Below are 16,114 nucleotides of genomic sequence, written 5' to 3'. Positions count from 1 at the left end.
TTCAAGGTGAACTTGCTAGAATGGATGCCGTTGCCAAGCTCCACCTAAGGCATCTCTGGCAGCAAGAATTCTCAAGTGATTTTTTTTTTTTTTTTACTTTTTACTTTTCATTTTCCTCTTTTTAACTTTGACTTTGTTCCTTTCTTGGTTTATCTCTATTTTAACAGTCACTCTTTCCTTTTTTGTATAACTTATCCATTTGAATCATCTTGTAAAGCAACTTCTAAACTTGTTTTTATAAGGTGGTCAATGCATAAAAATGTCTATTTGATCGATTTTTTCCCCAATTTGGTGGCATCCCCTGAGGTAGATCTTAGGATCACCTGATGATGGACGTCTGCCAACAACACTGTGACTGGGGCAGTACCCCTCTTGTCACTGGGGTGGTACCCTCAAGAGCACATCTCAGTACCTTTAGTCAGGGAACATAACTGAACCATAATCCACTGAAATGATATTTTCTAAGTTGTACTGACTCCACACACCCCGTCTCGTCTCCAGGCTTTTTATTTTCTCCTTCTATTATACGGCATTAGATTATGAAAACATACAAACATGTAGTTTTTCATTTGGAAAAACTTACTGAAGGTTCACAACTGGACCTTCAAACCACTATTGCACCGTTGGGGGTACATTTACATTGTTTGTACCTTGATGAACCAAAAATGTACCTGCACAGAACCTTGAATTCCAACAGTGTAATTTATTAGAGCTTCTGGAAGAAGGCTTTTTTTTTGTACATCAAACGTCACCTAATCTTGCAGGCATCTTACTTTCTGACAGCACACCACTTGATCTACCCTTTCCTCACGTGGTTGGCTTCTGCCCTGAGGAATAAAGTTAATTTACTGGACATCATGATGAAATGATTTGTAACAAGCCAAACTACAGAATGAAAATGTTTAAATGGTGACTCAGCAAACCTTTAACATTTCAAATGTCAACAGAGAATTGGAGTCCCACTGTAATGCACGTCGAGCCTTAATAAGTGGGTAGGAGAGAACCACACCAAGCTACTTCACCTCCAACAACATGATGATATTTACATAGGACGCAGTCGTTAAAAGCTAAATGTTAATGTTGAGAAAAGGTGAGACATAACAGAAACCACAAACACAGCTTTGCGTGGAACTGCCTCCTACACTACACATATACTTAAAATACAGGATTTTGAGCAGAACATCTGGCAGCCCACATGCTTCTGATACAAACAGTGCTTTCTATTTAAATGATAATTAGGCAATGGAGGCATGTAGTCACCCAATGTGTCTTATGAAAGTACGTGCAGGTTCGTCACTCGGGTCATTTTTTATGCTCACATGAATCCAGAGACTATAAAACTGTCAAGAACGGAGATACTGAATATTAAACACTGCCTGGGAAAGATCTGAAATTTGAGGGAAAAGGCCTGAAATCACCATCATGTGCTCTGATTTCAATGAAAATTGACAGCGCGAAGGCTCATAACATTCATTTCTAACTTTGATGGAAATGCTCTTAAGCTTGGCAGGGAATGCTGGCAGAGATGGCTGAGGAATGCAGACGGAGGTGAACGCTGGTTTCCTCATGTGAATGAAACTGTCAGGAGAGAGCGAGAGGGTGAAAGAAGGGGGTTCAAATCGTGCTAGAAGTGAGCGCTCCGCTCCAAATTCACACACGACTCAGCACCTGAAGGCCTTGTCTCCTCTATTGCAAGCGAAGGGCTGAAATCTGGCTGAATTCACACGCGTTCCTGACATGATTAGACTGAAGCTTCACCTGAGGCATGTGTCTCACTTTCCCTGCACACATAGTAAGCAGGAATAATATGCTTTATTCTGTCGGACATCAGCTTCTCCAGTGCTTCAAGCTTAAACTCAACTTTTTTTAAATGAGCCTCACTGGAATGTCACAAGTCACTCTTGCGTACGCCCTGAAAAATAAAGCTAAAAAGGGGGGTCTGTGGAATGATACCATGAAAGAACCTAGTTAGGTTTCCTTTTGAGTGGTTTTAATTGAGTTCTCAGAAGAACCAGAACCGCTTCTTCTACAGCCTCAATCCAAAGAACCCTTTTTGATGTACCATGAACTATTTCTGAATAATTAAAGAGGTAGTTCATAACATTAAAATTCAAAAATCAATAGTCAGGGACTTCTACAATGGCGAACGATTAAAGCCAAACCACTGCTTTGGCTGGGCAGCAATATCAGTCAATATTGATGACCTATGGTTTTATTAGTGTCACAGATATTTGCTCATATTTACTGACTTTTGTGGTCACGGTTTGGTTAGGATTCAAACCGGTGACTTCTCAAAACCAAAGTAAAACCTGTAAAAGTTGTGCCACCAGGGAATCTGTTCAATCACAGTAATACACGCTGAACTGACCAATCTGGTTAATGATGCTTGGTTAAAATAGTAATATTAACACCACATACAAAAACATCACATTTTTCCAAGTTAATCTTTACCATGAGAATAACATGTTATGATACACAAGAAAACCTTTTAATACGAAGACCTGATGAAAAATATGAAAGAATAAATAGAAAAGGTCATTTACAGAAACCAAGACCGCAAATAATTCTGTGTAGCTCCACCCCCTAAAATATTTATATTATTTAAGAGTCGCTGCTGTTTACAAGAAGCATTGTGTAACTGCACATTCGAGTAAACTTTTGGACTATTCACCCTCAGTCAAATTACATGTTTTGTTTCCCCCCCAAGGGAAAATAAGTCAATACATCCTTTAATGGGGACCATACGGCAGTTTTCTGCAATTTTAGCGCCCTTAAAATCATTATCAGGTATCACATGAATGCCTTCCAGCGGAATTTAGAACAAGTGGGAAAAGAGAAATATTGTCAAAGACATACCTCCATCCAAAAAAAAGAAAAGATTATTTTCAGCAGAAAGTTTAAGAGACTCGTGTCCTGCTGTTTCCGCCTATATGCAAGATCCTTATCATTACTTTTTGACAGGAGTAGGAAGACGCAATCTACTAAGCAATTTTCCGTACAATCAAGCTCTCCCATTCAAAATGGATGTAAAAACTGGTTTGAAAAAAAGTGAATGACTTCTGAGAAGTGGCTCTGTGAAGGCTCGTTTTGCTTTGAAAGCCCAGGGCACCTATAAAGAACATTCTGCTCTCTTTAGTTATAGATTGCACTGAAACAGGCCCCATCTGGGGACAATGAGAAAATGACCAAGGGCATTTTGCCTCCCCCTGTGCCACAGGATGGGAGAAAATCTCTCTGATATGCCCTCATCAGTGAAACTGCACCTGGGAATAAAGATATAATTTCTGAAAGCAATGTTTTTAGCCCTCAACGATTCATCTGGTATAAAACCATCCAACGCTGAGGGCTGCTTTCTTCTGCTGCGTGCTCCAAAGATAATTTGACAGGGTCAAGCTCCTGATGTACATGGTTATCATCTCTGGGGTAAACTTCTAAAACACAGACTTTGCAGTAAAGCTTGTGTTTCAGCAGGCTGTGTGTGGTAGAGTGCCTCAGCGTGTCTCTCACCAGGGGAGCAAATATATGAGAGCGAGTGAGACTAGCTACTTTTCATGTGGCTTTTCCGACTCTCGCCTGGACCAGAACCACACTACGTCGGCTTGATTTTCTTTTTTTTTGCTCATGCAATTAATATGGCATGTCCACAACTATAGCAGAGAGAGCGATGAACCTTCTGCTGTAAAGCAGCGGTTTTCAGAGTCATTTAATCAGGACAATGGGCCAAATAACAACGTATTATATGCTACATCAAAAGCATGACAAGAATCCCACCAACAACATATGATTATAGCAGGCCTCCAAACATGCCACAGTAGTTCAAAGAGACCGTTACACAGAGATTTTCCAAATGATTTGCTGTGGTACACTGGCACATTTGCACTGCAAAGACAAAATATTACACCCGTTATAGTACACTCATTAAAATAACTTAAAGCCTCACATGGCTTTAGTTTTGTTGAACCAAAAGTTGCAGCTAAAATACTAAAAGGGAATATTTAATCAATGCTAAGCTCAGACTTTCATATATATGCACCCTGGAACTGTGCTCTCCAGGAGAGACTTAACCATTCAGCTAAACAGCCAATTACAAAACACAGACACTTCTCTATACTTAACTAACCTGTAATAACACTTTAAACATGATGACTGTCATTAGTTCCAGAGTTGTGTGTAAAATGTGAGAAGCAATAATGGCTACTGTCACGACAAAGCTGCGTCATCATAAGGACCATTTGAATTAGATCTTGAAACCTCTCTGAAAAGTCTGTTCAGGGCATGCTGACCATTTGGTTAACAGCTTTACAGCTGCAGTTTTAGTATTTACTTTATTTTAGACATTTAACAACAATAAATGGTAGCCTTTATTACATTTTTACATTTCTGCTATTTGATTATAGGAGAGGTTAGTTAGATCTCTCTTCATACAGCCAAAAAAGAGACTGTGCTTGCTGCACATCCAGCCAGAGACAAGGTATTTTGTAGTTTTTCAAACATCTCATTTCATGCCCACATGCAGCCCTACATCTGTCTTCAAACCTGCCACCACAACAGCCTTAAACACAACTGTGCAACCTTACTAGCAACACTTTTGTTGACTTTGTTTCTATATAATACACTACATCTGAATTGGGGGGGGGGGTACTCTAAAAAGTGTCTTTGATGGTTCTCAAGGCAAAAGGGTATATGGATCATTCTAAGTAAGTAAGTGATACTTTTTTGATCCCACAACCGGGGAAATTCCACCTCCGCATTTAACCCATCAGTGAAGTGAAACACCACATACACACACACTAGGGGGCAGTGAGCACACTTGCCCGGAGCGGTGGGCAGCCCTATCCACGGCGCCCGGGGAGCAGTTGGGGGTTAGGTGTCTTGCTCAAGGACACCTCAGTCATGAACTGTTGGCCCTGGGGATCGAACCGGCAACCTTCCGGTCACAGGGCCAGATCCCTAACCTCCAGCCCACGACTGCCCTTACCTCTTCCACTCATCCTTAGGCTTCAGTCGAATTCGTCGAACACCGATGAAAAACGGGTTTCTTCTAGCAAACGGGTTTAAGAGCGCATAAAACATTTCGCTCTGAATAACCTTATACCTCACTGATTATCACTGGCAGTGGTAGTGTTGTTTTAGTGTACAGTTTTGGTAGTGATTGTGTCAGTATTGGCAATTTTAGCTCATTCTGAAGCTTTGAACAGTTGCACACACACAAAATTACATAATTCTTCATTAAAATAAAATTTACTGAGTTGCAGAAAATGTGATGGTAGTGGCAAAAACTAATGTTACACACTGGTTTTCAGATTTTTAGACATATTTTCTTCAAAACAGTGCTAACTGCTCACAGAGATCCAGTCTCACTTGCTGCGTTAAAATGCAGAGGCGTGACTAAAATACGGCTCATCCTACCAATAATCAAAAAAATGAAACTATTACTATAAGTTGAATCTATTAGTTGTTATCTTGGGTCTGTTATTAATGACTAATTATTGCCTTTAATTTAAACAGATCATAATGTAACTTTTTAAATATCTAAGGTCTGAATACTTTTTTTTTTAACACAGAGGAACAGTCCATATATAGAACCATGACAACTCACAGAACCATCCGAATGTTTAAATGGTTCTTTGCATTCTTCTTATGATGGAAAAAATGTCCTTAAAGAACCTTTTTTTAAAAAATAAATGATTCCATTTAGCACCAAAAATTGTACAAGTATTGCTACAAGTTAAAGAAATCTTTTTTTTTTTTTTGGTACTACAAGGGTACTACAATCTAAGGGTGCCCTCACATCTACCTTTTTCAGTGTTGGCCTATCAAACTTTTTCTTTCACTGGGAACAGCAAAAGTCACCAGCCAAGAGAACCCTGGTTCAGTTCACTGCTGTCATGAAGGCATTTTTATAAAGTTCTGCACCAATCACAGTACAGAGCACATTTTCTTCTAATGCTAACAACATCAATGTTGTACTGTCTGCATAACCCCCCTGTTTTAAAGTCTAACTCTTTACAGGCGCTCGTACTGTTTCTGCAGTAAAAACCTCTGCAAATAACAGCAAACGGTCCATTATAAAATGCTGAAGAAATGTCTTTGATTTTGACGCAGGGATTTCGGGATGTATTAACACAGTGGCCTGATTGGTCACATTTAAACTCGCAAACAAAATCATAAAGAAGCAAAGAGCAAGTAAGGTTTATTATTATTGCTTTGATTGTGCTACACAGTCACTAAATGTCTATTTTCACGCAAAGTAGGAGTTTTCTGGCACAAATTGTGGCAGATATGAGAGTAAGAGTACTTGTACGCTTGCAAAATGTCTGAGCAATAAGCAAACACCCACATGTGTAATTTGGTGCACTTTAGTGGTTGCAGTGTGAAACCAACTGAACCAAAAGAAATGATTCAATGTCACAAAAAAAACAGAATTTAGCAAACAAACAAGGTGTGAAAACAGCTGTACATGACTGATTGAGAGCAGGTGTAGGTGCATGAGGAGAAAGTGGTTTACCATGGGCCCAGTAGGATAAAACTGGGAAATGTAGCTTTAATACAGAGGAAAACAAATCAGTTAAGTGGCACATTAAAACAGATGCAACACATCACCCAGGTATCAGAGATCACACTAAAATAGGTCCCTGAACTCTTAAAGGCTGAGTGTTGCTATAAAACACAGCCAATATGACTAAATGAGCTGCTGGCTTAACCCTGCTTTGTGAGGATGGTTCTGGCTTATGCCTAACTCATCCCCTACTGAGAGGTCAACTTAAAGGCCTTGCGCCTGCTCCCAATAGTGAAGAATGCCATCCGTGTTAAACCTCAGCTCGGTGCGCAAGTCAGGGTGTGAAAGCTGGGTAAAGCTGAGCAAACTCTGACGCTCGTGCGCCCAGACACCTTCAGCGGGGGTCGATTAAGCAGTCTAAGCCGTGCCGCTGTGCATACGGAAGCAGGGCTAAGACCAGCGCGCCACAAACACCCCTCCCGGGAGGTAATCTCTCCATCGGATTCTCGCACAGGAACCGAGGTGGCGTTCTGTGTACACACACACACACACACACACACACACACACACACACACACACACACACACACACACACACACACACACACACACACACACACTCCCTGGGCAGGCTGCAATGTGATGCTCACACCAACACCCTACATTATCAGGCCGGCTTATTGAAGCCCTTGAAGGTTTGCGTTTGCAGTATATAGCTGGGAGACTGCATAAAAATCAAATGGTTGCAAATTACAGCAAAACCCATCTGCAATTCTAAACCTTTCCCTTTCCTTCTCACCCCCAAGTCTCACGAGGCCTGAGCTAACCCTGTCAGCATCCAGCCTTGCCCCAAAGCCCTCCAGCAAACGCTATAAAAGAATCAATCAAAATGCGATAAATGGCCGAGGGTGGGAATACTCTCTTCCAGAGCGAACTCTGCAGAGCTTTTTTTTTTTTTTATTAGAAGACGTAAGGTAACGTAATGTGATATGCGTCAACCACATCTCAAATAAATTCAGAAGTCATAAAATAACAGGAACTGTAAGGATCAACCAATTGTATCTGCGGTGCATTGTAAATTCAATATTGTGTTAACACTCAAAGCAGTCATGATAAAAAAAAACTCCATGGCTTGCCAAGCCTATAAATCGATACATTAAAGGAAGAGAATAAATAAAATAAGAGCTGTTTTTCTCACCAGGGAGAGATACCCTGATTCTTGAGTGAAAGGGTCTTTTATTCCCTTCCTTACTGGAAAAAAAGGAAAGAAAAAAAAGGAAAGGGAAATATTTTTCCAGGATTCCCATTGCTAGCCTACCTCCTCAGAGATCTGAACTGTAGAAGGAGACCAGCTCGCAAGGTCATTCAGTTCGGTTCTTCACAAAAAAATTCTCATGTATCACCTTAATCACATCCCAGCAAACATCAAATGAACAAGCGAGCCTGGGAAAAACAACATCTACTTACAATCAGCAGATGAACACAAAATTTATCAAAAACAATGATGCTGACAAAAAGCTTGGATATCTTCTGACCTTGGCTTCAACTCTAGGCATGAGATAAACCAGACACTCCACAGGTGTTAAGCCTTACCCACCACACCTGGTCTTCTTGAGAAACCAGGCTGGAGTGCAGTTTAACACATTTGCCTGGGCATAATCTCAATCGGATGTCCATGATTTAGAGCGGTAGCTGTTTGAAGCCCTTAAAGGACTATGTTAAAAAGCAGATGGTTCCCATGCCCAGGTGCTGGAGAGCTGCAGAACATCTAGGGCAAAGGAGCTGGAGACATGCACTGCTGCAGAGGAACACCTGCTTCTGCTCAAAGCATGAAATCAGACCAACCAACTTTTCCAAGTTCCAGCCATTCCCCAGTCTACACTTCTACATATGAACCGTGCCCCTGATTCTCTCAATATTCCTTAGGGGTGCATCGATCATGAGTTTTTATAGCTGATTCTGATTCCAGTTTCTTTAAAGTCAAATTGGTGGCTGACAGATTTTTGGCGTATTTTTTAGCCACTTTTGGACAGGCAACAAAGACAATATCACTGTTTATTTGCTTTGCACTTGAAGCTCATATTTTGCAGGCTAAATATACAGATTGATGTGAAACACACAGGCTGGTGGTTAAATCTAACACATATACGGACATGCATACACTGCTGGCTTACTTCCACTTGGATAAAGAACAGGGAAGAAGGGTTCAAGAAAAAACATTAAAACTATCAGAGAAAACTAGATTCCTAACAACCATGCAAGACCTTGTTGGTCACCCAAGTGTCTCCCATCAGATAAGACAACCCAATGCTATGAATCTGAAAAGATGTGTAGCTGTCAAGAAGCTGTTACTGAGAAAAGGAAACAGACAAAAAACCTCACAAATTAAACAAGGAAGCCGCTGGTGTTCTCAGAGCAATGGACTGTCAACCCCAGAGTCCAGACCTCAACATTACTGAATGTGTTTGGATCATAAGAAGCAGAAACTGCAACCAACTTCTAAGACTGAACTTTAAAGCTGTGGAAAAAAATATCCCTGCAGATTTTTTTTCCTTGATGATGGAAAAACAAACTTGTACTTAATGGTCATTTTGCCCAGGAATTAAATTAATAAAAGGTGGTCTGTCGATTATCAGGGCGTTGCACATAATAAAAGTGCAAGATAAAAACGAATCATCCATTCGCCAAAATAAATATTGATACACTGCACTAAAAAAAAATCAATGGCTGGATTAACAATTAAATTATACCAAATACTGAATTCCATTCAATCGGACAGAGTCCAGTCAGTCTACAAGCACTTTGATATGTCAACATTTACATTTACGGCATTTTGCTGACACTCTTATCCAGAGCGACTTACAATTTGATCATTTTACACAGGCAGGCCAAGGTGGTGTTAGGAGTCTTGCCCAAGGACTCTTATTGGTATAGTGTAGGGTGCTTACCCAGGTGGGGATTGAACCCCAATCTACAGTGTAGAAGGCAGAGGTGTTAACCACTACACTATCCCAACCCATAAAATGCAATTGTTAATGGAACAAAATTGAAACATTTCAGAGCAATTTATTCAGTTTCATTAGAATGGATTTCTCCTTGGCTCAACATGTCCATCAGTTTTACACGAGGCAAATGCCTAAAGATAACTATTTATTTAATGTTGACATATTCTCAGTTTGTACGTCCGAAATCCCTTGTAGTTCATTTCTGTGAGCGTGTGAAACAAATGTCAACTAATACCAATCATGCACACCTACTATTAATCTGTCATATTCATTTTTTTCCCCTCCTTTTTCTCCTTTTTACGAAGAGAGATTATATATTTTTAGATTTTTTTGGAAAGGAACCAGGTTCGAAACATTTTTACAGACAAGGTCATTAAATAATTTCAAAAATTAGCCTCAGAAGAGAGCTATGAATGGACGGCTGATGACAAATTAGTCCTCGGCAACCATCTGTCTCCCTCGTTCTGATCCAGTTATTGTGTGGGGGAGGAATTCCACGTGTTTTTTAGGTAATAAAAATGTAATCAATCTAAATAACTTGGTCAATAAAGCTTCACTGAGATACTTAATTGCGTGCCATTCATTAAAAATGAGACTTTCTTGAACCTCTTGGATCTCATCTTTTCCTCTCTTCTTTTACTTGTGAGTCACCTGGACACTAAAAGCAGAGATTGACTTTGGTGTCATAACCACCAAAGATGCAAAGATGGCTGTAGCACTGGAGTGAAGGTCAGTACTACAAAGCTAGTACTGAATATAGAGAGGCGAAAAAGGGTTTCGCAGGATAAAGGACTGAGGAAAAACAAACAGTGTTTTTAAAAATCCATTTCGAAGATTTGCTCTAACTGTAAAGAGTTTGTGGTTGTTTGTCAGTGTGGTGAGAACTTTGAAGAGGGTCAAGGCTAAGAGAGCTCTCAGCTTCTTTAGCTCCATGAGACTAACTAATGGAAGCAATTGAAAAAACTATAAACTCGCTGACACTGTGCTGCCAGGGTGAACTCTTCTCACCATAGACTCATGCCAAAACAATTCTTGCTTAAAAGCAAAACAGCCACTCGTGAGTTATTATGCCTTTTCAGAGGAATGAAATGACTCATTTTTCCTGTTTGGTGTTGTTTTTGCAGGTTTGTCATGGGGGGAATAAACAACTCGAAGAGAACATCTTTATCTTTCTATGAACTTTCAAGAAGGTTAAATCAGGTTTTGGTGATGGAGCAGCAGCCTCCTGTTGAATATTAACTGCTTCACTGGCAGCTATGCCTGTTGCCTAGTGAGGGCTATCATTTTGCTAGCTGAGTGTAGTTCAGGTCAAAACTTTTTTTCCATTTATTAGAAATGGCATTCAGCGGCCTAGCTTTCACAAACACACGTACAGCATTCAGTGACCCAGCATTCAGAAATATAACTCTAACAAAATGTAGGAAGCAATCAATGAACAACAATTAGTCTGCAAGAGGAATGGAAGAATGCGCTGTTACTATAGTCCCGGTCCTGCAGTATCAAACAGTAGGCACCTATACAGAGGTCTGCATACAAGGCCGTTCATCTTTAATGAAGTTTGAAACCATCACAGACACCTCTGCCAAACAAGTGTAGATAAGGACAACATAATGGAAAATATCGTTGGGCAACTGCAATGAATAGGCCATAGACACACCATGAATTGTACTGACCTTCATCTAGAATGTCAAACCGCGCAGCATAATTTTCATGCAAAACGGCCCCACGAGACTATGGCCAGCGCAGAGGCTTTGATGAGTTACATACCTGTCGTTGATGCTCCAATTGAGGCAGAGGTTGAGGGAGCTGAGGTTCCGGCACTTTCTCACCACCTCCATCACAGTCTCGTTGTTAAGCTCAGATATGTGCCGAAGATCCAGACTACTGAGGTTCCGAAGCTACAGTGGGGGGGAAAAAACAAACTGAGATTAAAAACTCGAGCCAACTGCACTGTTATCTTCTGTTCAGCATATGCTGACAGGTGGAGCTAGCCTGGCAAATTACTTACAAAATATTTTTTATTAGAGAATAAAATGAGTAAAAAGACAAGCAAACTGTACGATTAGAGTACATTAGGACTAGTGTGGCTGTAAATTAGCTCCATAAAGTGAATATAAAAGTTTGAGTACGTCACATTTTGTTTCTGTGGTCTCATTTGTCTGACTTTTCATGCAATGAAAAACATTTCATAAGGCCACTACTAGATGATTGCAATATTCCCTTTCAGCTACTCTTCAGCTAACGTGTTACACTTCACAATTCCCCTGGAAGTCATGAATTTCATCAAAGCAAACATTTGCCGTAATGAACAGACTAATGTTTTCAGAAGGAAAAAAAATGACAAAGTTTGGTAAAAGGGAGAAAAAAAAACCTCTCGCTCGTAATAATACAAAGTTACATTGATGTTCTGGGACAAATAACCAGAGTCCTATGAAATCTGCTTAATGACTGGATCTTAATGGTTCATTAGCATGTAATAGCTTGTACAAGAAGCCCAAGCCCCTAGAGTTAAAGGAACATTCTTCTGCTTAATAACAGACAGGCTTCACTTCCTTTCATAAATCTCCACTTAGCAATCATACCTCAAAATTATGGCCCAGCAGCGCAGGAGGCTACAGTAGAATTCTAATCACTTCTGATGAGGGCTAAATAGAGGCAATGTTCAGGTCAAATGCTCTGCTCTAGAGACAATAGAGTTCCTGTGTGTGTTGACTACTAAATGCAAATGCGCACCTTTTACTTTCTCTATGCACATCCAATACTGACGGAGGATCTTTAAAGCAATTACTAGTAATAAGAGCCTAATTTATCATACGTCATGTAATATACATCAGTGTAAGTATGAATACCGCCCCCCTTTTATATCCCTCATAGAACGATATATTACAAAGTGACCAGGCTACACTGAAAAGGCCTATTTTTGTAATATGAAATCTGTGATACAATATAAACACTGTTAAAATTTCAAAACATAGCATTCACTCCCCAGTTCATAGTCCTTATATCAATTATACAGTTACATACGTTTAGTCGAGGTTCTTAGAAATTGAGGCTTTAAGCTTTTTGGTAGACAGACATAGGCCCTTTAAAATATAAAGACCTCAGAACAGTTTAACATATGTGTCCATTAACAAACAGTGTATAATCAACACTCGGCTACTGTAATATGTATGGCGCAACACTATGAGGGGGTGGCCATTTACCATAATAAATTACTGTATGGTGTAGAAGTCAGAGATTACCTGTCACTTGCTTAATTTCCAGTCAAAAAGGCCATTAAGTATGAGTCATTTAAACCACCAGGGAAATAAAGCAGAAAATACACATTAAACAGAAAATTACACAGAAGCCTCAAGAGCTAAATATCATTTTAAATATTTCAGTATTCTAGTTGTTTTTTACTATTGTTTTTAGTGTTATTCTTATATTGCCATTTTTTTCTATTTTCTTCTAAGATTATATTAAGATTATATTTGGTGAACGGTGGAACAGCAAAGTAAGCATTTCATTGTACGGAGTAACTGCCTGCTCTTCTGTGCATATGACAAAACTCTTGACTTTGCTTTCAGTTTTTCAAAGAAATCTGAAGAGATGTTTCTCCACACCTCCAAAGTTTAATCTTAGAAGTCGGTTGTATTTTCTGCTTTTTAAGTAATTCCAATCATTTAGGTTTGCCCAGTCCATTATTCTGAGCAGCTTTGTCTAACATCTTCTCACCATGGAAGGATGGACAGAAACACCTGTGGACAGTTTTAGATCTAATGCAAAAGTGGAGCTTGATATTCTCTTATCTCTCGAGGACAAAAGCTTTAAGTATTGCTGAATCGTGACCGTTTTGGCGGGGTCCGGACAGATATTAGGAGTTCTTTTCCGAGTTTCCCGTTTCTATATTTTAAAAATGTCTTTAGTTTTGGGAACTCCTTTTTCACTTATTTTCCTTTGACTTTCCCCTTTCCTTACGTAAGTGAATTATCTTAAATCCAATCAAAAGTATCTCCTAAAAATTAATTAAACTGTAATTAATGGTCACTGGAAATTATACAGTTTCTGACTTTTGCACAGTGCTTCACATCATAATATGATTTTCTGAGCAAACTGTGGGTATCAGTAATTCTTCATCAGTGTCCAGTTGCATATTTCAATATAAAAGAGGTATAGAAAAGGCTCCCTATGGGCATAGCAAACTACGGTTTTTAGGTATTGAAGTTTATAATGCAGCCCTATTGGTGTTTCATAAAGTCCCAGAGAAACAAAACATCTTGATACGCATCACGCTCAAAACGTCATGTATCATGACCCTACCTTTTCACCATTTTGCCCAACCCTTAAGCTACGTTGAGTCCACTATCTACTGCATCAATATAGTTGCAGCTTCATTTGTCTGTCCTATTGCTTTTACTAACTAAAGACTCATGAGCTGTGGAGTGCATGCTGAAGTGAAAAACCCGGTAAATATCTGCATTAAGCTCCACTTTCCTCCATTGCATCTCTTCTCCTGAATTCATTACACCACAATCAATGGAAGCACTTCACACAAGGAGATTAATCATCTCTTCATCCTCAGCTAATCGCCCTTTCCGTTTCTCACTTTCTGCCTCCACCTCCTTCACTCACAGATGCCGTTGCCGTCCTCCCTCTTGCTTGTCCCTGCATTTATTCCCATCTTCCGTTTCTACGCAGGTAGAGCAACCACAACAAGGCCACCCAAACTCGTTCTGCACTGATTCTGATTTGGATATGAGAGGTATCAGTTCATGAATATGCATTCGTACATAAATGCGTGGAAAAGCAATACGGCCCTGCTGAATAAATGCAGGTCCTGCTAGTTCTGACTCAATGAGCGTTACTAACTAACTGCACTTTATTGCAACAGCAAGGAACGACACACATAAAATTATGTACACCTGCATTGCTATTCACAAGGGCTTTATTTATTCAATTACATCATCGCTGCCTAAGTGCAATGGTGGAAAATGAAACTATGAGCTAAATCAACCAGGCACTAATAAAAATATCATTACAGCAAGAGTCGCCAATATAGTGTTTTTCTGTATGTCAGTAAAACAAACCAGATTTGACAAGGTCTACAGAACCATGTGTACCACAGTTGGACCGTGTGCTTGACATGCAGGGCTTTATCAAAGGTCTATTGTTCTCTCTCGCTCTCTCTCACCATCGCTCTATTACTGTCTACCTCAGGTAATGGGTTCTTCTATCGTTACATTTTAAGTTTGTTGCAACAGACAAACCCTTTTTAATGCTATGTCCAACCTTTTCTTCAAAAAGATTCTAAATAGAATCATAAACAACGCATTCTCCATTAATCTGAAGAATCATTTCACGATGCAGAGAACACTTTAAGCATTCTAATCGTTCCTTAAGTGTTTATGGTTCTACATAGAACCACTGTCTTTACTAAAACATCCTTGATAAATCACCTTTAAGACTGTAGCACACAGACAAAGTGATACTGAATTTGAATTTGACTGAAATTCAAAATTTGAATTTGACTGAAATGTGCAAATCATTTCCACATTTAAGAAATATACATTATATAGCCAAAAATATGCGGACACCTCTTTTAATTACTGAGTTCAGGTGTTTCAGCCACACTCATGGCTAACAGGTATTTTAGAAATGCACTTTCCACAGATAAGCATCAACAGTAGAAATGGGATAAACTGAAGAGCTCAGATGCCACTTTTACCATAAGTCAGAAGTTTCTGCTCTGCTAGATAGACTTAGAAAGACTTTATTGTCAGTTAAATTAACACCGTACAGTGCGCATTTCATTGCCTTGGCCCAGAGTAAATCGTTAATACAAGTAATACAATGTAGTGCAAAGTGTAGTGCATATGCAAACATATGTATATCAACAGATAAATAATTTTTAAATAAGTATATGTACAAGACTGTAGCTCTGTCTAAAAGACAGGAGGCTGAGCTGAAGATGCTGAGATTTTCGTTGGGAGTGACAAGGCTGGACAAGATTAGAAAAGGAGCAGATCAGAGGGACAGTGAAGGTGGAGCAGTTTGGAGATAAAGCCAGAGAGGCCAGGTTGAGATGGTTTGGACATGTGTTGAGGAGGAATAGTGGATATATTGGGCAAAGAATGTTGGAGATGGAGCTGCCGGGTAGAAGGAGAAGAGGTAGAGCTCAGAGAAGGTTTATGGATGTAGTGAAGGTGGACATGGAGATGGTTGGTGTAAAAGTAGAGGAGGCAGTGGATAGGGCAAGATGGAGGCAGATGATCCGCTGTGGCCACCCCTAAAGGGAGCAGCCGAAAGAAGAAGAAAGAAGTTTTAGCTCATAATGACAACAGGGCATCATTGATCTGTGGATTTGCTGGAATAGTTACTCTCAGAAACACAGCAAAAAAAACTGACAGCCATCTGCAGCTCCCAGGTTGAAGAGCACCTGTTTATAACGCCTAAGCTTTTAGGACCGAGTCATATTTACACTGATATATACACGATGGATGTGCATGGATATTTGAGTACTCGGTTAACTGGTGGTGCTAGTATTACTATTCAGGCAGAATGGCACATAAAGGCCAACAATGCAGAAAATGTTGACAAAATAAAACATAAAATATAGCCCATGCAAAAG

At 39.7% G+C, this 16,114-nt stretch overlaps 1 protein-coding gene across 1 annotated transcript in view; it reads right to left on the bottom strand.

Annotated features, from left to right (window-relative positions):
* fbxl17 (F-box and leucine-rich repeat protein 17) overlaps positions 1-16,114 on the bottom strand; it is a 356,455-nt gene that overhangs the window by 225,522 nt on the left and 114,819 nt on the right. The window contains exon 7 of the mRNA XM_017702746.2: positions 11,272-11,402. Within this exon, the coding sequence (XP_017558235.1) occupies positions 11,272-11,402 (131 nt within the window). The remainder of the gene's footprint in view (positions 1-11,271; positions 11,403-16,114) is intronic.

Source organism: Pygocentrus nattereri, chromosome 28 (assembly GCF_015220715.1).
Source record: "Pygocentrus nattereri isolate fPygNat1 chromosome 28, fPygNat1.pri, whole genome shotgun sequence".
Lineage (NCBI taxonomy): Eukaryota > Metazoa > Chordata > Actinopteri > Characiformes > Serrasalmidae > Pygocentrus > Pygocentrus nattereri.
Note: the sequence above shows the minus strand (reverse complement) of the source record. Positions and strands in the feature narration are given on the sequence as shown.